Source organism: Vidua chalybeata, chromosome 8 (genome assembly GCF_026979565.1).
Source record: "Vidua chalybeata isolate OUT-0048 chromosome 8, bVidCha1 merged haplotype, whole genome shotgun sequence".
NCBI lineage: Eukaryota > Metazoa > Chordata > Aves > Passeriformes > Viduidae > Vidua > Vidua chalybeata.
In genome coordinates, this window is record NC_071537.1 from 14,409,512 (window position 1) to 14,424,907 (window position 15,396).

The 15,396-nt window shown below is 63.5% G+C and overlaps 1 protein-coding gene across 1 annotated transcript; it reads left to right on the forward strand.

Moving 5' to 3' along the window:
* The first annotated feature begins 5,490 nt into the window (after positions 1–5,490).
* Positions 5,491–7,266, forward strand: NKX2-3 (NK2 homeobox 3). Its single transcript, XM_053949263.1, has 2 exons — positions 5,491–5,833; positions 6,500–7,266. Exons 1-2 carry the CDS (start codon positions 5,491–5,493, stop codon positions 7,138–7,140), a joined length of 984 nt encoding a protein of 327 aa, XP_053805238.1. The 3' UTR covers positions 7,141–7,266.
* Positions 7,267–15,396: the final 8,130 nt, after the last annotated feature.

Consider the following 15,396-nt stretch of genomic DNA (forward strand, 5'->3'; position numbering starts at 1 on the left):
CGGCCCCAGCGGCAGCGCAGGGAGGTCTCCAGCCCGGAGGAACACCAAGTGCTGCGGACAGCAAGGAACCACTCCGCCAGCACACACACAGCAAAGCCCGACACGGTTAATCCCTCCAGTTTATTATGTAATAAAACGCTTTCCAGACCTGTTAAAATTTAATTGGTTTAATCTTAATTGTTCCATTTTCTATGGCACATGCAAACACAGAGCCTGACCCTGCCACTCTCGTGTGAACTGTCCCGCGGGCTGTGGTGGGAGCAGGATGAAACCCGCTGACCTCAGCGGGATTACGTGCATGAATCAGAGCGGCAGGCCTGGGCTCGGAGCTGAAATCCAGCACTGGGCAGGTCGCCAGCACAAGGCCCAGGGTCCACTTAGGCTCCACTTGAGCGCTATGGGATGCAAGTGGTACGCAGGCCTGTGGATGCGAGCGGTGAGCAAGCCTCGTGCTGGGCCTCTGCTGAAGGATGAATTTCAGCTCAGCTTCTCAACCTCACAGACACAAACACACAGCAATGGCTTCTCAGACACGGAGCAAAGGTACTCCCAGAAAGTCTGCGGGGTGTGCTCCACCAACAGAGTGGTGTACGTGTGCCTGCAGCAGTGTCCTCCTTCTGCTGCACGGGGAACCCTCTCATTGCACGGTCAGTAACTGTGATTTATGACAGCTTCCAATCCAGAGGAAGAGGTGTTTTGCTACCCTCTGCACGTCCACAGTCATGGGGCTGTGTTGTACAGCACAGTAACTTTGTAAAGCCTGGATATCCTTTGTGCACAAGAGATGCCAAATAAAAGCAGGCAGGGAGGGGGTCCTTGGCACTGGCATTTCCTATCCTACATTGCCTTAGATGAAGGATGACCTTTACCTGCTCCTGCAAGGTGGCTCTCACCAAGCTCAGCATGTCAGCCTCAGTTTCAGAGGCCCATCTGGCACTGAAATCAAGGGCAGCCTTGCTTTGGTGTCCAAGCCTACCGAGGTCCTCTTGCTGCAATGGGCAGCACCCTTGCATTTGCTGCTCCTATCCCTCAAAGTGCTGAACACTGAATGTTTCACACAGCTATTGGTATCCCTCAAACCAACCTCCCACCTTAAAAATATATGTGTAGGATGCTAGAGTCTGGCTCTGACCTTTAGAAAACACATTTATCTTCCACTGAGGCTTTGTTTTGGGATGCATTTCCAAGTCATGCATCCCTGCAAGAACTGTGAAGCAAAAGTAAATCAGCCAGTGTCAATGGAGCTAAAAAAATACTGAAGAAAAGCAGATATTTGCTTTTCTTAAGATATTTGTATTTTTCAAGACAATGGGCATTAGTTGGGTGGTTCTCAGCCAAACCAAGCCAGCTGTTCTGAGGATTTAGAGAGATGCAGGCAGGTGTGAAGTGGCAGACTCGAGTGAACAGAATGGTGTAGGCACTGCCTGGGCACAGACGGGACACAGCAGTGGGAGATGGAGCCAGCCTGTTGCTGGGTGAGCATGCTGCATCCTCTGCCTGGACCCGGCTCTGCTGCCTGCAGAAGCCCTCTTCTCTCCTGAGGAATACAGATAATGTTTATTTTCAGAGTTGTGAAAAAGAGCCATTCCTGTGCAAGTGGCAGGGCAGGGATAAACGCCATCCTCTCCCCCGAGAGCCGTGACCAGGTGGGCACACTCAGGGAATGAGTCCGGGCTGGGAGCGGCCGGCAGAGCCGCCCCGTGTGCCCTCCTTACGGAGCCCCTCAGGGCGCGCCCGCTGGGCACCGTGAGGGGCGCCGAGGCTGCGTGCGAAGAGAGCCGGACCCGGGAGACGGCGGAGCGCCGTGCCGTGCCGGACTGGACACGACAGGGCCGCGGGGTCCGCTGCCGGCAGGTGACCGAGCCGTGCGGAGCCGGTGCGGGCCGCACGGGACGCGGCCCCACCGGCGGCGAGTCGCTGTCCCGAGACCCGCCGCCTCTCCGCGTCGCGTCGCCGGCCCCGCCGTGCGGGGGCGTCCCCGGCGCGCTGCGGTTCTCACATAAATCAGGACCGAACTCCTGGGAAAGGGCCATCCTTCACCGGGCGCTGCTGACAGAGAACGAGAACCAGACGGGCCGTGAGATAAACCACGGCGCGCAGCGTTTACACAAGGGCAGGCTCTGTGTAAATAGAGCCGGGCGCGGGGGGCAGCTCCCGGCGGCGCGGGTCCGCTCCGGCTACGGCCCCAGCCCGCGGGGCTCCTGGGGCGGCAGGCAGGTGGGTGCCGCCCGCCCAGCGCCTCCCGCCGCCGTGCCCCGTTGGCTCCCCGAGCACGGGGGCTGGAGACAGGGCCGGATTAGCGTGTTTGTTTGTTTACGGCCATTACCGCGGGGCCGGCTCCAGCACTCCGCACCCGCAAGACTAATGGAGCAATTAGCAGCCCTGGTGCTGATAGCATCGCCCCGAGCGAGACCCCCGGCCGCGGCCGCTGCTACCGGGCTGCCTGCGGCCCGGGCCCTCGGGCGGGAACGGGCTGCTCGCTCCCTCGCCCGCCCGCTGCGGTGTGCGCGGCCGCAGCGGGGCTGCTGCTCGCTCCCCGGGCCCGGGGGGGAGGCTCTTGGCGCTCTTGGCTCCGCTGCAGCATCCGCACGGCGAGCTCCATCCATTACAATAATCCCCTGTCTAAACAGAGCGCAGGAGCGGCCGGGACAACAAGACCGTGCTGTAAACAGAGCTCAGGGGACGCCGCTAATGATATAAATAAAATAACCATTAATAGCCCGGTGACCCCAGCCCAGCCTGCTTGGGAAAACCCTGCAGCCGCAACCCGGGCTGAGACCCGCCGGCAGGTACCAGGGCTGCCCTGCTCCTTCCTCCCCCAGGCCTGTGTACCTCCGCACCGCTCGCCCCGGTCCGGTCGTGCTCCTCGGCGCCAGCCGCCTCGGTACGGGCACGGTCGGGCCCGACCATCTCCCTGCTTCCCTGGCCTTCCCAGCCGGGAACTCACCACGGATCCGCCTCCACTAAAGAGGGCATGCTGGCATGGGGGGGAAAGCGCGGGTCAGTTACCGCACCGAGAGACATGCGGACGGTAGGGCGGTCCAGAAAAGGCCCGGCCGCGGCTTGCTCCCTCCGTCGGGCGTGGATTCCCCGAGCAGTCCGTCTAGCTGGCAGCAGCACAAATGAGTGGGTCCCAGCGGGAGAACCACTCGTTCCGCCGGGGAGACGCCGTTTATGCCCGACCCAGGTTCCCAGAGCCCGCAGGCCGCGCCCGGCGATCGGCCCGTCCGGGATCCCTGTGCGGGCAGGAGCGCGATGGCGCCAAACGAGCCAGACCCTGCCGGGGCGCGGCCCCGGCCCTCGGCATGGCGGCTGCTGCTCCAGGCGGACAACGGCAGTGGCCCGGCAATTCTTATGGCCGCCACCACCGAGGGCACCGGCCCTTGACGCTGTTCTCCCCGCCGGGAAGCTCGGCCGCACTGGAGCTCCCGGGGAGCGCGGCGCTGTGCAGAGCCCGGCCGCTCGCCGCGCTGCCGCCGGGCCCCGCGCCTGCACCTTCCTGGGCCCGGGGCCCCGAGGCGGGCGGGAGTGGCCCGGGACGGTGGCGGATGCGTAACACAGATAAGGAACTAATTGTTACTAATTTTCGGGGTCCCGGCAGCGAGGCAGCGCCGAGCGTCTCTGCACACGGGCGGCACGGGGCAGAGTCGGGCCCCGGTGTGGCCTGCTTACTGCGGGCGCCCTTCCCCGACCACCGTCCGGACCGCAGGAAGGCGTCTCCCACGGGGAGCGGCGAGAAGAGACCGAATCGTCATATTTATATGACGAGGGGTTTGAAGCTGCGTGCTGGCAGCGGTCCGGTGCGCCGGGGGAAGGGGAACCGGCCCAACCGCGGACCGGTAGCACATGAGCTGCGGAGAAGTGCGCTGGACTCGGGCTCCTGTCCCGGGCTGCGCCCCCAGTAAATACGTCTCTGGGGTGCGCAAAAAGACGAAGATACGAAAGCACCGACAGAGCACCGACTCCACCGGCTAAACGCTGGAGCCGCCGGACGTTAACAACACGAGAGAAATTCCCGGGAAGGCCCCGCGAAGCCCCGGCGCCGGGACACTCACCTGCCCGGCGTACGCGCCCGGCTCCGGTGGCTTCCCCTCGTCGCTGATCCAAGCCCTGCGGGGCAGCATGATTTTAATCACAACGAAAAATCTCACCAAAGACCCTCTGCCCCTCCCTCGGTGCGCTCGCTCCCCGCGCCAGGGCAGCCCGGAGCCCCTGCAAAAGTCCAGGGCCGGGGGGAGCGCCGAGGGGCCGCGGCACCCCCCGCATTACTGCGGGGCTCGGCCGGTGCCCGGCGAAGTCCTGTGCCCGGGGGACCCTCAGTGCGGAAGAGCTCGGCAGGCTCATTCGGTGCGTCACCCGCCGACACGGCGGCGAGGTGGCTCCGCAAAACCCGCTGGCCGCCCGTTACCGGCGGGAGAAACTAAACAAAACGAAACAAAACGAAACAAAACGAAAAACAACGAAAGGAAACACCGACAATCGCGGTATCGCGCTCCCCACCCAGCCTCGCGTTAACGCGGTCCCAGGCTGCCCACCCGGCTCGGCCCGGTCCCCCCCGACTGGGCCTGGCGGTCGCAGGCTGCGGGGCTCGATCCGGCGGCGGCGAAGCGTGCTTTCCCCTGTGCGAACGAGTGTCGCACCGGCTGCGGCGAGCTAGGCCGGCCTGCAGATTGGCCGATCGCGGGGGTATTTGTGGGGGCACCGGCGAAGGGACCGGAGGTGCAGGGGGATGCGGAGTGGGTTGGCTACGTGTACGTCGCATGGCTACGGCCCGTCCGGGACGGCGGGGTCGCCGTCGGTTGCGAGAGGGCTGCGGGGTGGCGGAGGCGAATCTCCCCTCCGCTACGCGTCCTGGGCCGCGGGAGGCACTTGCGGGGGCGTGCTGGTGGGAGGGGGAGGACGGGCCGGCGGGGCCGCACATGTCGGTCCCTGCCGGGGCCGGACCGAGCCGTGCGCGGGCAGGGGCCAGCGGGGCGCGCCCGGGCGGGGGTCCCTACCTACCTACACGTGCTTAGCACTGGGGGGCGCGGCGGCGTCTGCCGCGGCTCTCTGCGGGGACCCCGACCCCGGCGCACCGTCCCCGCGCCCGCCGGGCGGGTGCCGGGCCGGCGGGGCGCTCTCCGGGAAAGCAGCCTCCCCGAGTGCAGCCTTAATACATTGCTATTTCTGGCCGGGCGGCCGGAGCCGGGCAGGGGGCCGGCTCTGCCTCCCCCTCTCTCCAATGGCGAGGCCGCCCCCGGCCCCTCCTTGCCGTGACGTGCCGGCCCGGGGCAGAGGAGGCTCCCGAGCCTTTGGCTGTCCCTGCAGAAGCTGTAACAAAACGCAGACCCCCAGCGCCGAGCTAATGGAGGCAACTTAGACAGAAGCAGGCGCGGCCCCTCGTCTCTCGGCGCTGCCTGCTCCCCCCGCACCGGGCGCGGCGCTCCCCGCCGAGCAGCCTCCCGAGCGCCGCCGGGCCCGCGGGACTGCTTGGCCGCTTGCGCTGCCCCGATGATGTTACCGAGTCCCGTCACCTCCACACCCTTCTCTGTCAAAGACATCCTCAACCTGGAGCAACAGCAGGACCCGCACTATGGGGCCCAGCTCCCGCACCACCTGGAGCACCACTTCCACCCAGCTGCCTGCCTGCTGGCGGCCGCCGACGGCGCCCGCTTCTCCGACGGCGAGGAGGAAGAGGAGGAGGAAAAGCTCTCCTACCTGAGCCCCATGGCAGCGCCCGGCAGTCAGGCGGACGCGCGGATCTCCGCCGACAACTACGTTCACGCCGTACTGCGTAGCTCCTGCGAGGCTCCCGGCGCGGGAGAAGAGCTGGACGCGGCGGTCCGAGACCCAAGTGAGTATCGGCTCCGCCGCGCTCCCCGCACTGCACCGCCCCGCCGGGACGGGCCGCGCGCTGGCTTCCCGTGGTGCGTTCCCAGCCCTCGGGTATCGCCCCGCGAAGCCCAGGTCCCGGCGCTTTGCCCGCTCCACGTCCCTTGGCCATGTCGAGCCGGGACAGGCACGTCGCGGGGCTGCCACCGCCCTCCTCCGCGCCTCGCTCGCGTTCTCCCTGGGGAGTGCTTCTGCATGGCCCCAGTCCGGAGGTGCCGGATCAGGCCCGGGCTCTGCAAATTCGGTAGCAGAGGGGGAAGAATGGGTCGGGTTAGGCCCAGTCCGCACCCGCTGCGGCGGGGCCCGGCGGCGGAGCAGGTGCCCGGCGCTGTGCGCGACGCGGCCCGGAGCTCTCCTCGCGGTGCCGCAGCGGTAACGCCGCAGCCAGCCCGGAGGCGCGGGAACGTTACCGTCCCCGCCACCCGAATCGGGCCCTCGCAAACACAGGTAGTGCCGGAGACGGCCGGTCCCGGCGCTGCCTCCCCGTCCGCACCGCGATGCCCCGACGGGCGCGTAGCGGCGCGGGGTCGGCCGGGGGCGAAGCTCTCGTCCGCCGGTGGGGCCCGTCGGGAGCCCCGAGCGCCCGGTGTCGGTGAGGCGCACCCATGACCTGTGCTCCCCCGTACAGAGAGCTGTGTTTTGAAGAAGCCGCTGGACGCAGCGGAGAAGGCGGAGGAGACGGAGAGGCCGAAGCAGCGGAGCCGGAGGAAGCCGCGCGTACTCTTCTCCCAGGCGCAGGTCTTCGAACTGGAGCGTCGGTTCAAGCAGCAGCGTTACCTGTCGGCGCCCGAGCGGGAGCACCTGGCCAGCAGCCTCAAGCTTACCTCCACGCAGGTGAAGATCTGGTTCCAGAACCGGCGTTACAAGTGCAAGCGGCAGCGGCAGGACAAGTCGCTGGAGCTGGGCGGCCCCGCGGCCCCGCCGCCGCCGCGCAGGGTGGCCGTGCCCGTGCTGGTTCGTGACGGCAAGCCGTGCCTCGGCGGGTCGCAGGGCTACAGCTCTGCGTACAACGGGCCCTACTCCTACAATGGCTTCCCCGCCTACGGCTACGGCAACGCTGCCTCCTACAACCCCGGCTATGGCTGCACCTACCCGGCGGGCACCGGCGGCGCGTCCATGCAAGCCGCCTGCAGCCCGGCGGCGGCCGCCAGCCCCTTCGTGAACGTGGGCGGCCTCGGGGGTTTCAGCGGCGGCGGCCAGCCGCTGCACCAGCCGGCGGCGGGGCCTTCCTGTGGCCAGGGCGCACTGCAGGGCATTCGGGCCTGGTAGCCCGCACGCACTGAGGGTCGGGAGCGGACCGACAGGACGGCCCGGCGGCTCCGCGGCCCCGTTAGCACCCGCACCGCGGCCCGGCTGCGCGCCACGCGCCCTGGACCGGAGGCGGCGGCGGGACGGCGCGGCGGGACCCCGGCGCTCTCGCGAGCATCGGTGCGGGACTGGCGACGGACGGAGCGGAGCGGCGCGGCAGGACGGGGCCGCGCGAACCCGCAGCGAAGCGCCGCCGCCCCGCGGAGCCGCCGCGACGGCCGGGCGGGCCGGAGCCGATCGCGCCGCGCCAGCGGAGCAGCTTTGCTTGTAAAAAGCCGACGGCGGGGCCCGCTAGTGCCGCGGCTCCTCTATCTACTCTGTATCGGTCACTGCCAGCGCCAGCTCGCCCAGTCAGTCAATAAACCAGGTGCAATACTCGCCGCCCGATCCTCCTTCGTTCACCGGCCGGTGCCCGGCGGAGGGGCCGGGGCCCGTGCCCGGCGGCTGGGCGGTCGCCGCGTCGTGCCCGCGGGGCAGGGCGGCCCGGCCGGCTTGTGAGCGTGCCAAGGGCGCTGAATGGGGCCGCGTAGCTCAGAGCCGGGCCCATTGTGGCCGACGGGCCGGCGCTGAAAGGAGCCGCCGAGGAAGGTAGCGGGAATAGGCGCTTATTGGATTCGGGAACAAAAGGTGTGGCAGGGAGGCGAGGGACAAAGGGGCCCCGGCGCCGAGATTGACGGGCCGCTTTGCCCCCCACTGAGGCCCAGGCCCGGCGCTTTATGCGCGGGGGCTGCAGAAACGTGCTGGGTTTTGTTCCCCATTCTGGGAGCGCAGGGGAAGAGGAGGGGGGTCCGCGGGCCGCTGATTAGGGCCGGCCGGGCCGGGCAGCCTGAATGCCGGGTCATTATTGCTACATGTTCAGCCATTTCGCTCAATTGCAGGGGGAGGGGGCGGCCGAGGCCCCCGAGCCCCACGGGCCCGGCCGCGGGGTCGCTTGCCGCCTGCCCCGTCCCGGGCCGCCCGGTTCCGCTGTCGCCACCGAGGCGCTCTCGGGGCGGCGGCGGTCGCGCCGCCGCGGCCGTGCCCCTGCCGTGCGGGTCCTGCCGAGCCCCGCGCCGGGGCCGGAGCCGCGCCGGGGAGGGCCGGACGCCCGCCGAGCGGCGCGGCAGCAGCGGCCGGCTGGGGCATCCCGGGCGGCTGGGGGGGACCAAAGGCGCCGGGTGCTCTCCCGTGCCGTCCCGCACATCGGCCGCGACGCTGGCTCTCCGAAGGTGTTTCCAGCGGAGTCTTCTTGGAGCCGGCGTGACGGACGCAGACCAGGGGCTCGCTATGCCATCCCCATGACCCAGCGCTGCCCACCGTGTCCTCCCCGTGATCTCCCCGTGTGTGTTGCGTGACAGTCCCTGTGTCCCGAGCAGAGGACCAGGCTCTGCCCTCGCAGAAGCAGCAGGTAACGACCGCTGACGCTACTAACCCCGGGTTTTACGCTGCACATTCCCACCATTCAAGCTGAACGTGCACCTTCGGGGTTTGCTGTTTGAAAGGAACAGGAGAAATTCTTTCCACTGCGGGGACAGAGTGGACAACCCGCAGGCCCCGGCTCCCAGCCTGACTCGGCGCGGCACCCCGCAGTCCCGCGAGCCGCCCGAGGCCAGCAGGCTTCACGGGGCCGGCGCTGGGAGAGGATGCGGCACGCCCAGCTGATTGTTTGCTGGATGGCAGTAAGGTGTCGCAGGAGAGGAAGCCCAGGCCCTGCTCTTGGCTTTCAGAGATGAGTGGTTAAGGCCCTATGGTCTCGTGGGTAGAAACAGGATAGCCAAGAACAAAGGTAATGCGCTTTCTTCACAGCAGCAGTCAGGCTGGAGAGATTTGTCTCTGCCATAGGAAGGAGTTGCATTTTCCTCCATGTTCTGCCAGACTGTTGTCTGCAAAAATAGGGGACTTGTGTGAGTTCATACTGCAGCATGCAAGCCAGAGGAACCGTAACCACAATAGAAGTTCCTCCAAAATTAGGGTGTGTGAGAGGAGTTCCCAGCTTAACACATCCCCTCAAAGTACATGGCAGTTGATGAGAAATCCACTGCATCTCAGCAGCACCCAAAGCCTCTGGCTGAGACCAGAGCCCTGGCATGGGACATGCTGCCCAGGCCTGTAGAGCCCTGGCATGGGACATGCTGCCCAGTCATGGTCTCTAGAGCACGGACAGTTCTGTAAAGCAAAAGGACACCCAGGGACCTCGCAGCCGTGTTGCAGGAGGTGATGCCGGGCAGTACCAGCATGATCCAGCACCAACAGTACCCAGCCACAGCAGAGCGCTCTCCACTTGCGCCTGGTCGCAGCCCTGACCCCTCTCTCCCTCCACGGAGCTGGAGCAGCTCCCAGTCGGGGGATTCCGAGAGGCCTGACCGCAGGCTGATGTCGCATGGCGCTGGAAGTTTCTAGATGTCCACCACAGCAAGCCCCATTCCTGGGACAGATCCCAGCTGTCCCACCAGCTCAGATTGGAGGAAGGGCAAGGGGTTAGTGGGAGGGACCCCTCTGCAGAGCCTCGCCCAAAGCTCCTGAGCTGATGGGGACGACAAAACAGCACAAAGAGACGGCGGTACTGGAGGGCCCAGAGCAGGGTGGCGGAAGTGGAATGCTCCAAAGAGGAGGAACAGCCGGCAGAGGCCAGTGGGAGGGAGATGGTGGGAGATTGCAGATTGGACCGGCTGCCCAGGGAGGGGAGACACAATGGAGGGAAGTTGCTGCGTGGCTGTGCTGGAGGCAGCACCCGCCCATGATGCACCCTGTCCCCCACACCCCACGTTGAAGCGGGATGCCTCCAGCAGGGTGAGAGGCACAGGGAAATCTCTGGTGGAAATTCCTTCGGCATGGTGCCACTGTGGTTGTGCCACGGCTAGAGGGACATCAGAGGGAGGGACGAGGATGGCCATGGACAAGGGGCAGAGGGTGTGTGTTTCTTCCTGGTTAATTGAGGGATTTACTGCTATTTGGGAATCAAGCGGTGAAGGTGCTGATTGATTTCAAACAGGAATGAGATTCTCTTAAGTGCACTAATTTAAGGAAAGAAGGGATTTTTGGAGCAGCTAGGTTTTAATCCCCAGGCCTCAGACCCACTGTATGCAGGCCCCAGCTGTGTTTTTTATTCAAGTTTCCTGTATAAGGATGAGCCCATAAGCAGAACTTGTCTGGTCCAGTGGCTTCTAGAGAGGCTCCATCCAAAGCCCAGTTATTGCTGTTTTTTTGTGGCCTTCCCATCATGCTCAGGATCACACAGAAGCAGTGCTATTCCTTCTGCAGCACCACAGATATGCTCTGGTTTCCTCTCCTTCCTGACATCTGTTTTCCCTTCCTCTCTCCCTCCCTAAGAGGGGTCATCTCTCCCCCTCTTATCCTTCATCCTTCTGTCTCCACCACCCACCTGCAGCCATCAACAAGGAGCTCACCTGGGTGCAGAGGGAGATGCCTGCTCCCAGTGAAGCTGGTCAGGCTGCTTGTGGATCTGGGTAGGCATCACTGAGTTCTGGTCCCATCTTCTTCAACCTGGTCATAGTTGCCTCCTGCTGCCTGGGTTGGGAGCCTGGGGACCCAGCTGTTTGCTAGTGTGGAGCCCAGCTCTTGCTCCTTTATTTGAGTGTCAGCTCATGCTCTGCAGTGCTTTCCACTGCAGCCACCCCAGCCCTTGAGCTGAGAGCTGCTCAGGCTGCTTGGCCACTGGGGCTCTGTGGAGCCCTCAGATGTTGGAGATGCTGGAAGCTCCTCCTGGCAACGGCAATATGGAGTTGTCACATAAGAACTCTCCAGTGCCAAGAAAACTGTTTCCAGCCGTGGATCAGGTAATTAAAATACTGGTAGTTGTGCCGTGGAGTCTCCAGCGAGGCTTTCTCCCACTACATGCCTGCAGCACAAGGGGCAGGGACCTGCCTCCCTTGCGTGGATGAGTCACTGCATCACAAGATGACTACACCTGACTGAGCAGGGTGACGGGACTTGCATGTTTTAGCTGTTCCTCCTTCCTGCGGTGGTGAGATCAGGCACAGTGCTGCCACTGGGGATCCAAGAGACCCACGAAGGATTCACTCTGATTCAACCAAGGATCCAGGTGACCTGTCCACAGAGGGGGACTGAATCTTTGTCCCCTCTAGAACAGAGTGCTGCTGAAGGTCAAAGCTGCCCCTGCTCCTGCCAGGGCCCTTCCCGGTGGCATCGTGCCACTATCTCCCGCCTAGGCAATAAATAAAACCCACAGACACGTCCCTGGGGACGATCCTTCTCCGCGCCCGGGGCTGCTGCAGGCGGGCGGTGCCGGGGCCAGCGGGGTCCCGGGGTGCTGCCCGGGATGCTCAGGTCCGCCGGGCTGCCAGCAGGGACAGGGACACTTGATCCCAGGGCCTGTCCCCAAGCGAGATACGCCACCGCCATCTATCGGCCAGCGCCCGGGGACAGGGAGTGACGGACACCCTTGTGCCCCCGCCATCCCGCGCCGCGGAGGTTCTGCAGCTGCGCTTGGCTCGCTTTGGGGGGGCCGACTCCCCCTAGAAGGCTTCGAGAGCGGCGGAGCATCGGGGCAGGGTGTGGTGTCCCCGCTGGGAGGGGCAGCGGGACAGACCGGACATCGGGAAGGCTGGGCTGGTTTCGTGGGCTCTGGGCAGGCGGGTGTGTCCCCACGGCACAGCCCTGCGGGAGCTGCGGGCTCCCGAGCCACGCGGGAGCATCGCCGGGGGCTGTGCACGCAGCGAAGGCACGCACCCACCCGTGCCCCGCTGCGAGGGGAGAGCTGGGGACAAGGCCAGTGTCCCTTCCCAGCCTCCAGCCACCGGGCAGGTCCCTTGCTAGTGAGCAATGCTTTGCTGTGTTCTTTAGGTCAGCACGAGCACACAGTCTGTGAGAGACCCAGCAGAGTTTCAGCTCTGTTTTTTTTTTTTTTTTTTTCCCAAAATGATGCAATTCACCTAATTCCAGGAGCTCCCCTGAAACTCCTGATGCCCCGACACTGCCTGTAGCTTCCAGCTAAGGCGATCCCTCCCTGCAAATTCTTGCCCAAGGACATGTGATGGCTGTTGGTGTCCAGCGCCTGGTGCCTGTCGCAGCTGCATCCTCACCAGAGGGAGCTGTGTCCCACATTGAGGCACAGCCCAGTTTTGGCCCAGTTCCCCCTTTTTTATAGCCCTTGGCAATGCTCCAGGTGACATACTGCTCAGGTCTAACGGGCATCTAAAGGTGCTTGGATTTCCATTTCTCCTGGCACCCACCTAGCCGTGCCAGGCACAGTCAGTGCCTGCCAGGAGCCTCCTGTGTCAGTCCCAAAGCTGTATTGCCCCGGGGGGCATTCCAGGCTTTCTCTGGGGCTGACACTGGCTGCTAATTCAATATCTGCAGACGTGCCGGGCCGGGGAGATTAGGGCTGAAGCCTCCGCCAGTCCCCTGGAACAGCCATTGCTTCAGCTGCTTTTGAAGATGATCCCAGACCAAGATCTAGTGTCACAGCATGCCTGAGCTGACCTCACCCATGTGAGGACGCTTGCAAGAGTGACCCCTGCTGCCCCCCCCCCGTGCCACTCACGTCCAGCACAGGAGCAGCTCCTTCTCCACCTCTGTCACCTCCCCAGTGCAACAGGCCATCTGCCCACACCCCAGTTCCAGGCAGGATGCCACTTTGCAGTGCCTTTTTGGGGGGAATTTGACACAGAAGCCTGCACTAAGTAGGGGTGTTCACCCAGCATCTCCCCATCAGGGCAAACATGCCCAGAGCTGTCCCAGCCCAGCCTAGGGGATTGCTTCTTCTAGTGGTTCTCTATAGACAAGAAATAAGGTTTTCAGCCTCAGCTTTACCTTTCAGGGTATATTCCCTGCCTAGAAAGGGAAATAGCCTTCCAGGCTATTCCCTGCACTGCCATGCTTGGACAGAGCCAGGCAGGCTGGGACCAGCCCAGCCCAGAGCTGCCTCTCAGTTAAAGCCAGGCAGCGATGTGGGTGAGGAGGGGGTTTCCCAGGCCCACCAGAGGCAATGTCTGCTCTGTGTCCAGGAGCCCCAGTGCTTGTGTTTAGCACTGCTGGAAGGCCGGGAGGTCATGAGAACTTGTACAACTTTATTGGAGTCTGACACAGCCCTGAGGAATCCCAGAGCCAGGGTGGGTTGGGGCTGGAGGGTGGCTGGGAGCCCATCTCTGTGCTCCCCATGGGCTCCAGCCACCTTCTCCCACTGAGCAGGGCTGTCAGGCACCCACTGCAGAGGGGCAGGAAACCTCAGGGCAGCCCAGGGTGCTGGCAGAGCACAGGGATGTGCCTTCCAGGGCAGTGCTCTTGTCCCCCTGTCTGCCCCCGAGCTGTGCTAACAAAAGCCTCTGAGCACTGGGACCCCAGTGCCCTGTGTGGGATCACAGAGGCAGGAGCAGCTCAGGAGCCCACTGGCCCCACCTGAAAGTACAGGACAGACACTGGAGAGATCTCCCCCCCTTCTTTCTCTGAGTAAGATGAACCCTCAGCCCCAGCTTCCCTCACCCCAGCTCTGCCCTTAACCTGCAGGAGTGTGGCCATCTCCAGTTACCCCAGGAAGGCAGCTGGGGGCTCCTGAGCTGCTCCTGGCACAGCAACCTCAGGCTGCCTGAAATAGTTTGGGCTTGTGCCATAGCACAGCTGCGCAGCCCCAGACCCATCACCTGGAGCAGGGCCAGGCCAGTGGTGCTTCCCAGCTCTGCCTGCTCGGGGGCTGCGGGGCTCTCCCGACCCAGAACACACCAGGACAGGGCTCAAGGGCAGCTGGACACAGGAAGGCAAGGCAGCAAATCCCTGTCTGTGCTGGATGTGGCTGGGGATCTTGCAGGGAGGTGAAAGGAAAAGGGATTGTCTCCAAAACTCTGCTGGGACGAGCATTGCTTCCTTGCTGGAAAGCCAAAAATAGTCTCTTTACTCAGAAGAGGCTGTAGGAGGAGAGATCTCACTCTAGGCACAGCCAAATTCCTAGGAGGCCACAGGACAGACCCAGAGCAGCGTGGCCAACTGAGACATTATCAGACCTTGGAAAGGCAGCGGCCAGAGCTGAACCAGCCAATAACTCCATTGCCTCCAGGCACCTTGTGATGCCAAAGGTGCCAGAGGAACCAGTCTGTCTGGCAAGGGAACACCCCCACCCTGGCAGAGCTGGGCGCAGCAGCAAACTGCCACGGCCAGCCCTTAGTTTGTGTCAGGCATTCAGCTCAGAGATGGCAGCAGGACGACATTTTTCCTGTCCATTTTGGCCTGGCCCAAGGGATATCTGGGAATCCCCATGGCAGCTCTACTGCCCCTGCAGTGCCAAACCCAGAACAGGCAGTGCCATTCCTTGCAGGGCTGCTGCTGCCTGCACTGTGAAACACCCAGCTGCTGCTGGGGAGGCTGGCAAAGCACCGGGAGATCAGAAAGGCTGTGCCCTTGCCAGGGGAGTGCTTTAGGCCAATTGCTCACATAGCAGCATTTCTGGGCCATGCTGACTTATCTCCCTGCTCCTGGGGGTCTCACTCCCTCCCCCAGCACTCCTGTGGGTTGTTATTCCTGGAAAACATCCTAGAGACACTTTCAATCATGCCTTCATCCACTGACATTTATAGAGCTTCTTCCAGCAGCTGATGGACTTAATAGTGTGAATCTTGCCCCAGCCCCAGTCTGTTTATGCCTTTCCCTCCATGGGGTTCGTCATTGCCCCAGTGTGTAGTGAGGGCTAAAGGCAAAGCTGCAGCTCTGCTGCCAACAGCTTTCAGCTCCTGGGCAGAGACCCATGCTGGCAGAGCCCAGTTGTACTCATCTTCTGCAAACTCCTAATGCCCTGCCCTCCAACCTAATCCTGCTCTGGTCTCTCCCAGCCATCTCTGCTTCTCCATCTTGGGTGGAGGAGCTGCAGGGCTGCCAAATCTCGCAATACTTAGACTATTTCTTAAAGTCACAGCTCCTGAAATAGTGGGAAAACTTCAATTTCCTGACCTCCTGCAGCTTTTGTGTCTTTAAGGAGCTTCTCATGCTTCTGCTTGTGCAGAAAAAGCAGGGACCAGGAGCTTGCAGCCCATGCCAGGGAGCAGAGGATGGGCACAGCACACAACCAGGAGGACCCAGGCTGCAGAGCGGTGGCTGTGGCTGCTCTGTGCCAGGGACATCCAGACCTGCCAGGCAGCCATCCAAAATCCCACAGGTGGTCATTCAGCTTCCCTCACCACCTTGAGGAACCAGGGCAAGAGAGATGTGTAAGGGAAAGGTGAATGCAGGACTGGGCTGGGGCTTGGGCAAGGTGTTAAGCACCCAGCCCTG